Source organism: Gracilinanus agilis, chromosome 6 (assembly GCF_016433145.1).
Source record: "Gracilinanus agilis isolate LMUSP501 chromosome 6, AgileGrace, whole genome shotgun sequence".
Classification (NCBI taxonomy): domain Eukaryota; kingdom Metazoa; phylum Chordata; class Mammalia; order Didelphimorphia; family Didelphidae; genus Gracilinanus; species Gracilinanus agilis.
The window spans coordinates 11572953-11589395 of record NC_058135.1 but is presented as its reverse complement, the minus strand read 5'-3'; the positions used below and the strand labels follow the sequence as shown (position 1 = coordinate 11589395).

The window sequence follows — 16443 nt, the reverse complement described above, 5'->3', positions numbered from 1 at the left end:
CAATTTTCTCTTTGTCCCCTCAGAGCTTTATACAACGCTTAGTACATAGCAAGTGCTTACTAAACACTATTCAATTCTTTTTTTTTTTTTTTTAAACCCTTAACTTCTGTGTATTAGTTCCTTGGTGGAAGATTGGTAAGGGTAGGCAATGGGGGTCAAGTGACTTGCCCAGGGTCACACAGCTGGGAAATGTCTGAGGCCGGATTTGAACCTAGGACCTCCTGTCTCTAGACCTGGCTCTCACTCTACTGAGCTACCCAGCTGCCCCCCCCCTTTTTTTTTTCTTTTTTTTTTTAACCCTAACCTTCCGTCTTGGAGTCAATACTGTGTATTGGCTCCAAGGCAGAAGAGTGGTAAGGGTGGGCAATGGGGGTCAAGTGACTTGCCCAGGGTCACATAGCTGGGAAGTGTCTGAGGCTGGATTTGAACCTAGGAACTCCCGTCTCTAGGCTTAGCTCTCAAGCCACTGAGCTACCCAGCTACCCCCTAACACTATTCAATTCTATTCCAGGCCCATCAAAAGTATGCCTTTGTAAGGCTGGGCTCACAGAGTACCTAGGTTTGCTTGGCATCCTTTATTCCGAACTCAGAGTTTTATTACACCAGCTGAATGACTGCCTAACAGTTTATATTTATTTTTATACAGACAGTGTTAGAAAGGATTAACTCGTCCTAGAGGAAAAGCAATTAGCAAATTATTTACTTTCTGTTAAAAAAAAAAAGACCTCATGGTTTATATTTGTTTTGTATAAATAATGTTAGAAAGAATCAACTTCCTGAAATGAGGGAAGAACAGTTAGAAAATTGTTTACTTGCAGTTAAGCTTTGTGGATTTAGCATCTCTGGGGAGCTACTCCTTCCTCACTCAATCTCTTAGAATTTCCATTTTCCTCTAAGACTAAGATCAGGGGCCACCTTCTACTAGAAGCTTTTTCTAATTCTCTTAATGGTGTCTCCCACCTCAAATGATTACTTGTATATTTCTGTGTTGTAATGGGAGTGTGTAGGAGCCAACATGTTTGGGCTCACAAAAGCCGATTGTGAAATGTGTGAGCATTTACCCCCATCAGAATTGGTGAGCACTATAAATCAGAATATCATCCTTTTGCTGATTACCGAGACTTAGGACAGTCACAGAGAAACTGTCAATAATGCAAAATTAAACTTCAAAGTATATTGTGCACACATCCTCCCCTCCCAAAAGCAGGTTGTTAAAACCTTTACCAACATCTCTCTAGTTGTAGAGAATGTAAATTCTTGAGTTTAGGGGCTGCTTTCTTTTTTAGTCTGTAACCCTAGTCACAGAAGGCATTTCATAAATAGTTGTTGAATGGAATTTAGTTGAATAAACTCAGCTGATAGAAGTCCTTCGGCTTCTACTAAAAAGGAGATCCTATTTCTATGCTTAGCATAGCCTGCTGTACACAGTAGGGCCAATATAAGTGTTTATTCCCTTCACTTCCCCTTGTTCCCTTACTTTGAAGAAGGCGGTCAGCCTGTGAAATGTTGGAGTGAATATGAGAGAACCACATTTAGGAAAGACTTGCATCCATCAGAGAAGCAATTTAATTAAGCACCTATCGTATTCCATGTTCTCAGAGTTCCCCCATAGGAAGCAGCGGGGAGCTTCTGGGAAGGAAATATCCCATGAAGGGGGAAAAGCCAGAGTTTGGCCTTAAAAGTCGGTGCCATATAAATTTAATAAAATGGATGCTCCTGGGAGAGGGGGGAGGTAGAGAATGGGAAGAGTGGTGATCGAAAACCCAAAGATATCAGTACAATGGTTTTCTCCCCCACCCTCCCCACCCCCATTTAAAGACAGTAAATTACCAGTAGAATCAAAGCTTTAAAGGGTAGAGATCATTTCAGCCTCATCTTTGTATCCCTGAGTGCCTGGCACAATACCTGCCACGTGGCAGATGCTTAATAAGTGCTCATTGAATGAATGAATGAATGAATCCAGGGATGGGCCTGAATGAATGACTTGACACTAGACCATCTCTTCAAATACTCCTACTCAGAAGTATCTGCAGAGTTCTGAAGCAACTGATTGCCACACTTTCCTGACTTGGGCCAGCTGGGGTCTGGAAACTATTAGCAACCAGACTGTCAGCAGTCGAATCTTTCTGGGTTCTGTTTTTGACCACAAAATAAAACTCACTTTCAGCCTGGATTTCACCCCAGAAGTTTGTGAGGCTACACAGAGAACAGAACCAAAATGATGAATAAGGCCTCGTACTGGTGCCTTTGATTTGGCATGTTTTACACCAGACACAGCAGAGCAATTAAATGATGTCAATAATTGCCCTCCATCTTTCTACAGAATGAAAGCCTTCCTTATGGATCTCCAAGTTTTGTAAATCAGTTCTTCTAAAGAAGCCACATAGAAAATATTACAGGCTGCATTTCAGACCAAAATCCAATTCAACAAACATGTATTAAACACTCGCTGGGGTATGTGAGAACAGTCTCCTGGGCCTCAGTTTGCTCATCTGTAAAATGAGCCTTCCAACCCTGTGATCCTGACAAATAGCCTGTCAGTAGGGATCTTAGACAGAAGCATGAAGCCACTTCTCTTAAAAACAACATGGACTTTACCATGACTGTTAAGAACTTTATAAATCATTCCTAAAGATGAATTACTTGATGAGAAATCATAGAAGTGAATAAAAAGGTTATTGTTAATTAATCATAGTACTTGTTGGAGTGACAAGGACAAACAGGAAGAACTGTTCCCTACCACGAGAAGTGAAGGCTTCCTTGTCTAGTTTGTTATTTCCATTATGGTCACTCCTAGGTACCACCACCCACCCGTGCCTTTTCCATCCATCCATCCATCTCCTCCTGCTTCAGAAGAAGACGAATTCCCCAGGAGAGGGAGGGAAAAACAGGGTCTTTCCCAGCTGTCTTTATATTCTTACTGCCTAGCACCCTCACCCTTAAGGCTTAACTATTTCCCATAGTCATTCAGGGTATCAAGGGCTAGTCCAATGAACTTGCCCAGAAAGAGGGATGCAGGGATGCAGGAGATCCACATGAGGACTGAAGGTGTCTAGGGATTGGAACACAAAGTAAACTAGGAAGCAAAAGGAAAGTAGGATGACCAGAACAAAAAGCCTTCCCCTTAATGACAACATTTTACTCTGAATCCTGATGGCAGAAACTTCTGGAAGCTACAGATCCTTTAGGGTCCAAAGGAAAACAGGGAGACATGAAAACTGGTTCTAAATATTAGAAGAGCTGTTCCATAGAAAGGGGATTCAATTTGCCTGCACTGCTGCAGGTTGACTGAAAGCATCCAGTAGGACCAAGGTGAAGTGTGCTTATGGGGATTCCTGAGAACAGGACTTCTGACTGGAATGGCGTTGCTTTAAGAGAAACAGATTCAAATTCTTCTTTGAAAGAAGTGGGATCTCAGTTCCAAGATATCCTCACTGCCCATGGCCACTGCCCTCCAGATCAAGATATCCTTTAGAGATGGAAAGGATCTCAGTGGTTGTCTAATCCACCCCCCATTTTACAGGCAAGGAAACTCAGGCCCAGGGAATGGAAGTGACTTGTCCAAGCTCCAACAGGGAGTGAGATGCAGAGGTGTGGAACTCACAGTCAGCCTCTCACCTGAATGAGGGCACCACTGTCTTCGCTCAGTTTGTCATCATGCTTGAACTCCACTGTCACGGCTTTGTCACAGTCCACGCCGGCCATCTCTACATCTGTGGTATTGTTCATGTAAATAGCACCAAAGAAGTCGGTGGCCCTGAAACCTGAAATCAGAAAACAGGGATCCGTGGCTCAGGGGACCCCAGGCCCCTTCTTTTATCATGCTTTCATCTGCCTTGTGAGCCTCTATCTTGTTGAATGCCCATACTTTCCCCTTTAAGTTAACTTCAGAAAGGAGAGAAAAGAAAACTCCTTCATTTTGGTGTAGGAGACACTCCTGTCACACCCGACAGCTAAATAAACTTAAATTGCATGGAATCGATTTTGCCAAACACAAATCATAGGGACCCCATCTTAGCATCACTCATTTGGAGATTACTTCATCCAACACGCTTCATTTATAGAGGGAGAGACTGGAAGTCAAATCAAGTCCCCCTTCATATCCACATGGTCCCTGCTGGGTCCCTACACCCTCAGATGATCTGGGACCACCCCCTCCCCATTAGGGAGGCTCCGAGATCAATGCATAGGCTGGGCAGCCCGCTCACTTGGGATTCCCACATTTACCTGTGCTGGTGCGGACCCTCATGATAGCATCGAATCCGATCATTTTCTGGACATCATTCCTGAGGTCGTTCAAAAATGTCTGGCTGTCCAAGTGCTTCTGAAAATAACATTCCCAGCAGAGAGTGGAAAAAGCATAAGAAAAGAGACTCCACCAGAAACATACAGATGTTTACCCTGACAATACTCCAGGGAGGTAGGGGTCGCAGTGGACATCATTATTCCCATTTTACAGGTGGGGAAACTAAGAGACAAAGCAATTAGCTTCCATAGACCACAGAATGCTGGGGCTGGAAAGAACCTTAGAGGTCATCTGGCCCAATTGTCTTATTTTACAGAGAAAGAAACGATTACTGCTGAGAATCTAAGCTCCTTAAAGGCAGTGGTTGTTGCTTGTTTTTTCTTTTTCTTTCTTGTGCCTGGCACATACCTTTCTATGGGAAGTATTGAATAGGGTCATAGAGTCAGAGGTGAAAGGGCCCTCAGAAGCCATCTAGTCAAGCCCCCTCATTCTATTGATAAAGAAGTTGAATCCCTCTCCAAAGAGGTGGCCTTCCCCAGGTCACACTGCTGACAAATGTCTGAGGCAAAGTTGCACTGGGGGCCTTCCTGACTCCAGACCCAGCACTCTATCCACTGCCCCACCTTGCTTCGTGTTTCACTCAGATTCTAACTCTGGGCATCTCTGTTTGCTAAGCTACCATCCACACACCTGCAAAAGAGTTTCTGAAATCACACCTGAGCCGTGTTTGTTCCATGTCAACATGTCCCTGAAATAGTCCTGGACTAGCTAAAGAGTATTCAGGCAGCCCCAGCCTCTGCCATTTAGCATTTCACACAAGGAAAGGAAAGAAAAGAAACCTCTTGGGGAAAGTGGGAAAAACTCCCAAGCTGACTGGGCAAAATCCTAGGAGGACTTCTCTGTGCTGATCAGACAAGCAGGAGAGCCTTGCTCAGGGACAGGACACAGACATTGCATTGCCCAAGATGGCCAAGGAAAGATGCCCTTTTAGGCACTCTTCCTAGGATTATTTTTTAACCTTTCATAGAACATTAGAATTAGATAGGACCCAAGAAACCATCTAGTCCAACAGCTTCATTTTTTATAGGTGAGGAAACCAAGGCCTTTCCTCAGAGGTGGGCTGATATGTCTAACAACTGATGCTGGTATGTTTAACAACTGGGCCCCTGAACGATTCAGGGGCTTACATTTTCAGCTTAATCAGCACTTTTAACATTTCCTATTTTACTTTCTTAAGCCTAGGCAACTAACAAAAAATAAATTCATCCCTGATTCGTAGCCTTTGCCAATTTCTAAGGTGTAAATGCTCACACTGAAAATTTATGGACTGTAGGTATATACTGACTTTTGCCTTTTCTTCCCAACTCTAAGCATTCTTTGATATTCACTGTACTGACAACTGTTGGATGTATTAAGTCTCTTAAGTTAACTTTTTATTCTACTGTCTATTTTGTAATTTTCTTTGTCTCATGTATTTGCATGTCCAGAGAATTCATGACCCAATGGCCTAGTACTGGGGCTAAGACTTCTCACTTTTCTAGGCTAATCTGTTCCTAGGATCATCCTCAAGGCCTTTCCAGGATGGGCTTACATTCCCTTGGCATTGCTTCTGAGGATCCAAGATCACCTCCATGTCATGAGACACCAGAGTGGGATCTCATAGAAGAAAATGAGTAATGTGAAGAAGACAATAGAAGTCTCTACTAGGTGTGAATAGGACCTCTGAGGAAGTTTAAAAAACACAAGTCCAAGATGTCATCAGGGAGATGGGGTAGGAAATGAAGATGGGCTGACCACAGGTGAGGGCAAGGGAGGCCCCTTGGACATGTGGAATGTTCTGCTGGTGTTCTCACAGTATCAGTAGAAATGAAGCGAGGCCACCCATCTGTCAAGATGTGCTGTGACAAACTGGCAAGTCAATGGGAGACTTTTTCCAACTGTCCTTTGACCTCCCAGGGTTAGAGATATGTTGGCCAGAAGAGTGCCCAAGTATATGAATGGTGATCTGTATCTTTGGAGCAAATAACCAAAACAATAATGTTGCAGGCCCATTGAGTTTTCTACTGCCCAAAGAGATCTCTAATCTAATTAATTAAATAAAAATGGGATAGCCAATGGCTGTCCTACTAAAGCCAATTTTTAGCTAGCAAATTTGGAGTCAGAAGAGCTGAGCTCAATTCTGCCTCTGCCTCTTACTACCTGTGAGACTTTGGATAAGTCATATGCTTTAGGATTCAAGATTGAGAGCTGGGAGGGGCTGTGAGACATGTAGGCCAATGCCCTAATTTTATAAATGAGGAAACGGGGCCCTAAAAAGACAAAGTAGCTTTCCTGGGGCCACAGAGAGTGCTGACACAGAATTCAAATTCAGGATAGCTGTTTAATCTCAGTCTCTCTGTCTCTCTCTGTCTCTCTCTGTCTCTCTCTGTCTCTTTCTCCCTCCCTCTGTCTCTCCTTATCTGCAGAAGCAGGAAGTTGGTCTTGATAAATGACAAACTCCAGACATCCTTCCGGTCCTAAGTTTATGACTCATGGTCCTAGCTTTGCTTCTCCCCATTCCCCCCCAGACCTGGTAAAAGGAGGTCTGGTTGAGGACACTCTCTGCCAGTGTAGGTCAATGCAAGTTAAAGTCTTAGGTGAGTTAACTGGGGCACTGAGTGAAGTGACTTGTCTAGGGTGTGAAGCCAGTAGCAGTCAGAGGTAGAATTTGAACCCAGGTCATGCCTTCCTGCCTCTGAGGTGACTCTGTCTACTAACTGTCCATGATCCTGATTTTCTTCAGTTAAAGTAAGTAAAGTCTACTTAACTGTAGAGTATACTAAATTCACTATCCATCTTGTTAGTGAACATCATTCCATTAATTCTGTGGCTAAATGAATGCAACATGTGTCAGATACTTTAGGGCTCGGGCACTGAACCCAGAGCCAGAGGACCCTAGTGGGAGATCTAGTTGTATTGCTTCTTATTCATCCCTAGACCCATCCTTCGATTTGCCAAGTAAGGGCTTTGGAGCAGAGGACTCTGGGAATGTCTGTATCTGGTTTCTCCGGTTTGTATTCTGTCCACAAGAGGGCAGAGCCTGCAAAGCTCCAAGAAGCTGAAAACCCAGGTAAAATGAGAGAAGAAGCAGAGAGCATCTGGAGGAGACATCTGGTTGCTGTAGAATTGACTACCTGGAAATTGTTGTATTTATACAGCGTGCCTCCTGTCTGCTGGGTCACCAGGCCCATTGAGGCCACGTCCACGTACTGGTTGGGGAAGAGGAAGAGGTTCACACAGCAGCCGGTGGCCACGCAGTCCTTAGCCAGGGTTTCATAAATGTTGGTCTGGGGCTGGAAGAGTGTCTAAAGGCAGAAATGAAAAAGAAAACTCATGCATCAACAGTTAATTCCCCCTTTGGGAGCCCTGCACAAGACACTCCATCTCCCCAGATCCAAGAGGTTTTCCATGCCTAGAACACACTCACTTCATCTCTGCCTCCTGACTTCCTTCAAGTCCCAGCTCAAATCCCATTTTCTATAGGAAGCTTCTCCCAATCCCCCTTAATCCTGTTGCCTTTCCCCCATCTTTGCTTTCAGTTGACCCTGTGAACAAATAACCCATATTTGTTCACAGATGTTTGAGGTTGCCTCCCCCATTAGACTGGGAAGTCCAGGAGAGCTGGGACTGATCAGCTCTCTAACAGGAGAATCCAGAATCCCAGGATTTGGGGAGCCAACTAAGAGGTCACAGTGATCCTCTGGCTCTGCCTGTCTTTCTAGTCCTGGCCTCCAAGGGAAATGTAGCTTAATGACTGAACCATTTTTTATCATTTCTGTCCCATTCTCTTTAGGTCCACACCATCCCTACTTTTTCAGATCCACATCATCCCCATTGGTTCAGGTCCACACCTCCTCCATTAGGTCTATACCTTCTCTATTAATTTAGGTCCAACTAATACACTGCTGGTGGAGTTGTGAATTAATCCAACCATTCTGGAGGGCAATTTGGAACTATGTCCAAAGGGCTTTAAAGGACTTCCTACCCTTTGAGCCAGCCATACTACTGCTGGGTTTGTATCCCAAAGAGCTAATAAGGAAAAATACTTGTACAAAAATATTTATAGCCCCACTCTTTGTGGCGGCAAAAAATTGGAAAGTGAGGGGGTGTCCCTCAATTGGGGAATGACTGAATAAATTGTGGTATCTGTTGGTGATGGAATACTATTGTGCTAAAAGGAATAATGAACTGGAGGAATTCCATGTGAACTGGAAAGACCGCCATGAACTGATGCAGAGCAAAAGGAGCAGAGCCAGGAGAATATTATACACAGAGACAGATACACTGTGGCACAATCAAATGTAATGGACTTTTCTACTAGTAGCTATACAATGATTTAGGACAATACCGAGGAACTTATGAGAAAGAACGCTGTCCAGAGATCCAGAGAAAGAACTGTGAGAGCAGAAATGCAGAAGAAAAACAGATGATCGATCACATAGTTCGATGGAGACGTGTTTGGGGATTTTGGCTTTAAATGATCACTCTATTGCAAATAGTAACAATATGGAAATAGGTTCTGAACAATGATACATGTATAACCCAGTGGAATTGCTTGTCAGCTCCGGGAGGGGGAGGGAAGAGAGGTGGGAAAAATCACAAATCATGTAACCATGGAAAAATATTCTAAATAAATAAACAAATTTAAATTAAATTAATTTAGGTCCACACCACCCCCATTAGTGTAAATCTATACCATCTTGATTAGTACATCTATACTATTCTCATTATGCAATCTCTTTCCTCCTTTCTACAATCTAATCCATATAGAAAGTTTTGTGATACTTAGGCTTGTTGTTGTCTATATACAAATGTTTTTATTTTCAAACTTCCTTGCCTTGAGCAATATTCCCTAAAGGGAACAACCATCCATTAAAAAGTATCACCATTCCAACAAAACAAAACAAGAAGTTCTAAAAATATGACAAAATGATAACTGGAAACTGCAGAGATAAATGATTCTAGGTCTAACCAAGGACAGGGAATTCCTTGGGGAGAGAAAGTATCGAGATTCCCAAACATCAGCTAAACCAGAGGGGGTGGTTCAGTGTAGTATGGTGGTGGCCCAGTATCACCCAGGCTGGATATAGTGAGAAATATGAATTAGGCTCAGCTTTCAGGAAAGGCACTGGAAGACCTTCCAAAGTGCTGTAACCTTGTGGCAACCAGATCGTGAGGATTATTTGGACAAAGGCTCTGCTGTGGAGTCAACAGAATTAACACAGTTTATACCAGAGTTCACATGCAATGTTCAGTTAGCTACCTACTGGGGAACAAGGACACCTTTGAGAATATGAGGCTGGGAAGATGGATTCCTTTTTTTCCCCCTCTCTCCAGTTTATGAGGTTTAAAAATGTTCCCAACTCTTCAAAGAATGAAGGAAAAGAACAAATCACAGAAACAATTAATAATTTCATTGAAGACAATGACAATGATGAAACATCTTACCCAAACCTATGGGATGCAGCCAAAGCAGTTCTAAGGGGAAAATTTATATCACTGAGTGCATATATTAACAAATTAGGGAGGGCAGAGGTTAATGAATTGGGCATGCAACTTAAAAAACTAGAACATGAACAAATTAAAAATCCTCAGATGAAAACTAAATTAGAAATACTAAAAATCAAAGGAGAAATTAATAAAATCGAAAGTAAAAGAACTATTGAATTAATAAATAAGACTAGAAGCTGGTATTTTGAAAAAAACAGATAAAATAAACAAAGTACTGGCTAATCTAATTTAAAAAAGGAAAGAAGAAAACCAAATTAATAGTATCAAAGATGAAAAGGGAAACCTCACCTCTAATGAAGAGGAAATTAAGGCAATCATTAAAAACTATTTTGCCCAATTATATGGCAATAAATTTAGCAATCTAGGTGATATGGATGAATATTTGCAAAGATATTAATTGTCTAGATTAACAACAGAAGAAATAGAATACTTAAATAACCCAATATCAGAAAAAGAAATTGAACAGGACATTAAAGAACTCCCTAAGAAAAAATCGCCAGGGCCTAATGGATTCACAAGTGAATTGTATCAACATTCAAAGAACAATTAATCCCAATACTATACAAATTACCTGATATAATAAGCAAAGAAGGAGTCTTACAAAACTCCTTTTATGACACAAATATGGTGCTGATTCCAAAGCTAGGTAGATCAAAAACAGAGAAAGAAAATTACAGACCAATCTCCTTAATGAACATAGATGCAAAAATCTTAAATAGAATACTAGCAAAAAGACTTCAGCAAGTGATAAAGAGGGTTATTTATCATGATCAGGTGGGATTTATACCAGGAATGCAAGGATGGTTCAACATTAGGAAAACCATCCATACAATTGACCATATCAACAAGCAAACCAACAAAAACTACATGATTATCTCAATAGAGGCTGAAAAAGCCTTTGACAAAATACAACACCCATTCCTACTGAAAACACTAGAAAGTATAGGAATAGAAGGTCCTTTCCTAAAAATAATGAACAGTATATATCTAAAACCATCAACAAGCATAATATGCAATGGGGACAAATTAGAAGCCTTTCCAATAAGATCAGGTGTGAAAAAAGGATGCCCATTATCAACTCTATTATTTAACATTGCACTAGAAGCACTAGCAGTAGCAATAAGAGAAGAAAAAGAAATTGAAGGTATTAAAATAGGCAATGAGGAGACTAAGCTATCACTCTTTGCAGATGATATGATGGTCTACTTAAAAAATCCTAGAGAATCAACTAAAAAGCTAGTAGAAATAATCAACAACTTTAGCAAAGTTGCAGGATACAAAATAAATGTACATAAATAATCAGCATTTCTATATATTTCCCACACATTACAACAGCAGGAGGTAGAAAGAGGAACACCATTTAAAATTACCCTAGATAATATAAAATACTTAGGAATCTATCTACCAAAACAAACACAGGAATTATATGGACACAACTACAAAACACTTTCCAAACAATTAAAATTAGATCTAAACAATTAGAAAAACATTGCTCATGGGTAGGATGAGCTAACAAAATAGAAATGACCATTCTACCCAAATTAATTTACTTATTTAGTGCCATACCTATCAAACTGCCAAAAACCTTTTTTACTGAACTAGAAAAACTACAACAAAGTTTATTTGGAAGAACAAAAGGTCAAGAATATCAAGGGAAATAATGAAAAAAAAAGTGAAGGAAGGTGGCTTAGCAGTACCAGATATTAAGCTATACTATAAAGCAGCAGTCATCAAAACAATATGATACTGGTTAAGAGATAGAAGGGAGGATCAGTGGAATAGACTTGGGGTAAGTGATGTCAGCAAAACAGTGTATGATAAACCCAAAGAGCCCAACTTTTGGGACAAAAATCCACTATTTGACAAAAACTGCTAGGAAAATTGGAAAACAATATGGGAGTGATTAGGTTTAGATCAACATCTCACACCCTACACCAAGATAAATTCAGAATGGGTGAAAGACTTGAATATAAAGAAGGAAACTGTAAGTAAATTAGATGAACACAGAATAGTATACTTGTCAGATCTCTGGGAAAGGAAATATTTTAAAACCAAGCAAGAGTTAGAAAAAATTACAAAATGTAAAATAAATAATTTTGATCATATTAAATTAAAAAGGTTTTGTACAAACAAAAACAATGCAACCAAAATCAGAAGGGAAACAACAAACTGGGGAAAAAAATCTTTATAACAAAAAATTCTGATAGAGGTCTAATTACTCAAATATATAAGGAGCTAAATCAATTGTATAAAAAATCAAGCCATTCCCCAATTGATAAATGGGCAAGGGACAGGAATAGGCAATTTTCAGATAAAGAAATTAAAAGTATCAATAAGCATATGAGAAAGTATTCTAAATCTCTAATAATTAGAGAAATGCAAATGAAAACAACTCTGAGGTACCACCTCACATCTAGCAGATTGGCTAAAATGATAGCAGGGGAGAGTAATGAATGTTGGAGGGGATGTGGCAAAATTGGGACATTAATGCACTGCTGGTGGGGTTGTGAACTGATCCAACCATTCTGGATGGTAATTTGGAACTATGCCCAAAGAGTGATAAAAAATGCCTGCCTTTTGATCCAGCCATACTATTGCTGGGATTGTACCCCAAAGAGATCATAGATAAACAGACTTGCACAAAAATATTTATAGCTGTGCTCTTTGTGGTGGCAAAAAACTGGAAAGCAAGGGTATGCCCTTCAATTGGGGAATGGTTGAACAAATTGTGATATATGTTGGTGATGGAATACTATTGTGCTAAAAGGAATAATAAACTGGAGGAATTCCATGTGAACTGGAAAGACCTCCAGGAATTGATGCAGATTGAAAGGAGCAGAGCCAGAACATTGTACACAGAGACTGATACACTGTGGTAAAATCGAATGTAATGGACTTCTGTACCAGCAGCAATGCAATGACCCAGGACAATTCTGAGGGATTTATGGAAAAGAACGCTACCCACATTCAGAGGAAAAACTACAGGAGTGGAAACACAGAAGAAAAACAACTGCTTAAACACTTGGGTTGATGTGGACATGATTGGGGATGTAGACCTGAAAAGACCACACCAATGAAGCTATCAATAATATGTAAATAAGTCTTGACTGACCACACATGTTAAAACCAGTGGAAATGCAAGTTAGCTACGGGGCGGGGGGCGGGTGGGGTTTGAAGGGGTGAAGGGTAAAGTAAAAACATGAATTATGTAACCACAGAAAATTTTTCTAAAAATTAAAAAAAAAAATAAAGAATGAAGGAATGTGGAATTCCAAAAGCTCCTTCAGGGAAAATACCTTTTCTTTGTCTGTGTTGATCAGTTTTCTGTCATCTCGGTTTTTCAGTTTGCCCGGGGCCTCGGCCGTGGGCAGCGATGAGTGGAAGATGTACAGCTTCCCTGGACAGTCTGCTGCCTAGCAAGAGAACAAAGAGCATACCTTCATTACTGAGTATTTGCTTAGAAACCAAGGGTTCATTCTCATGCCCTGCAGTTCTACAAATCTGAGGAGCTCACAGGAGTTTAACCACTATTAATTCTTCACTTCAATTCTATTCAGCAAACATATTGACCCTGTGTAACATGGACAGCACAACACTAGGGACCACAGAAAAGAGATTAGCAATGGGACATCCCTTCCCCACAGGGAGATTGCTCTCTATGAGAAAGAGAATCTGTTTGTGGCTCAAAACATTTCCCCAAAAGGAGGTCTATGGGAACACAGAATCAGAGCCCTAGGATGGGGAAGGGATAAGTCAGATAGACATCATCTACTTCATGCAAAGCTTCAAAGATCTGTATATTCATCTGTGTGTGTGTGTGTGGGGGGGCTCTCCCTGGACAAAGACCACTCATGGCCTCTTCACAACTTGGAATAAGTCCCTTTCAACTCATCTGTGTGACCTTGTGAAATAAAGCACTTAATCTCTTGGTCCCTCAGTTTCTTCATCTATAAAATGGGGTGGGAGGCCAGTGGAGTAGATGGCCTCTGAAGACCCTTTTAGCTCTAGGTCTATGATCATTTGATCTTAGTAGACCGTATTTATTATTAGATAGTTAGGAAAAGAAACCCAACCAACACAATAGGGTTAATGTTCTGCCTAGGAGCTTTTCTGCATTTTGCTAGGCTGGTTCTTGAACACAAGACAGAAAACACTAGACACAGAAGGGCTTTGTTGGTCCCACATTCAATGCCTCTTTAGTTGGGCAGGAATTATTTTGTTGGCACAATCTTCAAAATTCCCCAATGACTTCTCAACCAAAAGGAGGCTTCAGAATAGTGTTGCCTTAGGATTGTTGGGTCTTCATGCTGGATTTCGTATAGTCCAAACCCTTCATTGTAGAGACTGGCAGGTCCCTCAGGTAATACAAAGCAGAAGTAGAATTTGATCTCAGATTGCTTGCCTCCAGTGCTGGTACCCTTCCTACTGTTCTTTAGTAGAACTCAATCCACATTCAAATCCAGCTAGGTGATACAGTGGATAGAGTGCTGGGCCTGGAGTCAGGAAGACCTGAGTTTAAATGTGGCCTTAGACACTTACTAACTGCATGACCTTGGGCAAGTCACTTAACCCCTTTTGCCCCAGCTTTCTCCTCTTGTCAAATGAACTGGAGAAGGACATGGCATCTAGCCTCTTTGCCAAGAAAACCCCAAATGGAGGTCCCAGAGTTGGACATGACTCAATAACAACAATATCCATACAGACTTGGACCCTTTAGTCGGGGTTTAGGATTTCTTGGTGTGGGCACTTTCTCCAGTGGGGCAGAACCCCAACCCTTTAGCCGTAACTACATCTAACTAACTAACTATATCTAAACTTCCACATTTAACCTGATAGAGGCCTTGCTCTAAGGCTTTTCACCGTCCCCGGGTACCAGGGCAGCACCTGGACTGCTCGCCCACTAGCCCTTGCCCCTCCCACCTCTCTCCTTTTCTGAGCAGACACTCCCCGATGAGAGCCCTCATGCCACTTTTGGCTGACCTTGGAAATCTGCTGCAACTGCTGTACTTTCCTACTTGGTTCCACAGAAATAATTCAGTTCAACGAGCATTTATTAAATGTCTACTTTGTGTCAGGCACCGGGCTAGAGAGCCTACAATGAATCAACCTTTACTTCAAAGAAGTTGCATTCTCCTGGGGGAGTGGGGATGCCACATAGAAAAGTAACATATGTATTACAAAGTAATCCAAAGTACGGCCCAAGTCATTTCAGGGGGGGTGCCTAAAAGCTGAGGGGATCAGGATCAGTTTCCCATGGGAGATGGCCCCTGAACTGAGCTTTGAAGGAAGCCAGGAATCCCAAGCATCTCTGAATGATGACACTCAGATATGAAGGATTCTAAAAGCCCACCAGAGGGATTGGCATTTTATTATTATTATTATTATTATTATTATTATTATTATTATTTAAAACCATTACCTTCCATCTTAGATTGATTCTCAGGCAGAAGAGGGGTAAGGGCTAGGCAATGGGGGTGAAGTGACTTGCCCAGGGTCACACAGCTAAGAAGCATCTGAGGCCAAATTTGAACCCAGGACCTCCCATCTCTGTGCCCGGCTCTTAATCCACTGAGCCACCTGGCTGCCCCTTAGGAATTTGTATTTTACCCCAGAGGCAAAAAGGGACCGCTGAAGTTAAGTGACATGTATATTAGAGAAGGAAGGGTCTAGAATGACTCCAAGATGGTGAAGCGGCTAACTGGAAGGAAGATGGTACCCTCACCAGAAATAGGGAAGTTAGAAAGATTATTGTTGGAGACATCCAATAGGCAACTGGAGACCCAGAGCAAGCAGATTAGGAGGAAGACCAGGATAGGATATATTCATCTGTAAATAGTCTGGATAGAGATGACATTTAAATTTATTAGAACTAATGAGTGTATGTATATATGTGAGAAAGACAGAGAGAGGGAGAGAGAGAGAAAGAGAGAGAAAGAAAGAGGGAGGGAGGAGGGACAGAAAAGAGAGAGAGAAAGAGGGAGTGAAGGAGAGAAGAGGGGGGAGGGAACAGTGTCATGAAAACTAGGGAGGAGAAGGTATCTAGGAAGGGATGGTGATAAACAGGATCAAATGCTATAGAGACCAAGAAGGAGAAGGTCTGAGAAAAGATCAATGAGTTTTGGAATTAAGAGCTCACTTTGCAGAGAGAACTTTCACTTGAGTAATAAGGGACTACTACAAGTAGGTGAGAAGTGAGTAACAGAAAAGGAAGTAGAGGCAATGATGCAGATAGCTTTTTCTAGGAGGGACTATGAAAAGGAGAAGAGTTAGAGGTTGGACCAAATGGAGTTGAGAATGAGGGAGGCTTGTAGAAACCAGCAAAAAGAGATCTGCCAGATGATATAGGAAGAAATATGAATTAGAGGGCTGGGTCTTAGTGAGGAGAAGGGCCATCTCTTCATTAGAGATTGAAGTCAAGGAGGAGACAATCAGGGAAAATGTAGAGGTGACTCGATTAGAGAGAAGCAGCAGCTTGTGACATGGCCTTGGTTTGAGGCCAATTTCATAACAGTTTAGCTGAGATAAGTGGATTCATCTGTGCTCTGAGGTTCATTTCCATACCCTCAGCCCCACCCCAATCAGGAAGTAGAAATGAAACACAAAGATTAAGTCTTTTCTGAGCAGGGGAGCCAAGAAATCCCAAGGGG

At 41.5% G+C, this 16443-nt stretch overlaps 1 protein-coding gene across 1 annotated transcript in view; it reads right to left on the bottom strand.

Moving 5' to 3' along the window:
- Positions 1-16443, bottom strand: part of LOC123251702 (protein transport protein Sec24D) — a 49597-nt gene that overhangs the window by 11702 nt on the left and 21452 nt on the right. Inside the window, exons 5-8 of the mRNA XM_044681011.1 lie at positions 13093-13209; positions 7417-7590; positions 4228-4321; positions 3619-3764 (exon numbers count right to left, since the gene is read on the bottom strand). Coding sequence (XP_044536946.1) covers positions 3619-3764; positions 4228-4321; positions 7417-7590; positions 13093-13209 — 531 coding nt within the window. The remainder of the gene's footprint in view (positions 1-3618; positions 3765-4227; positions 4322-7416; positions 7591-13092; positions 13210-16443) is intronic.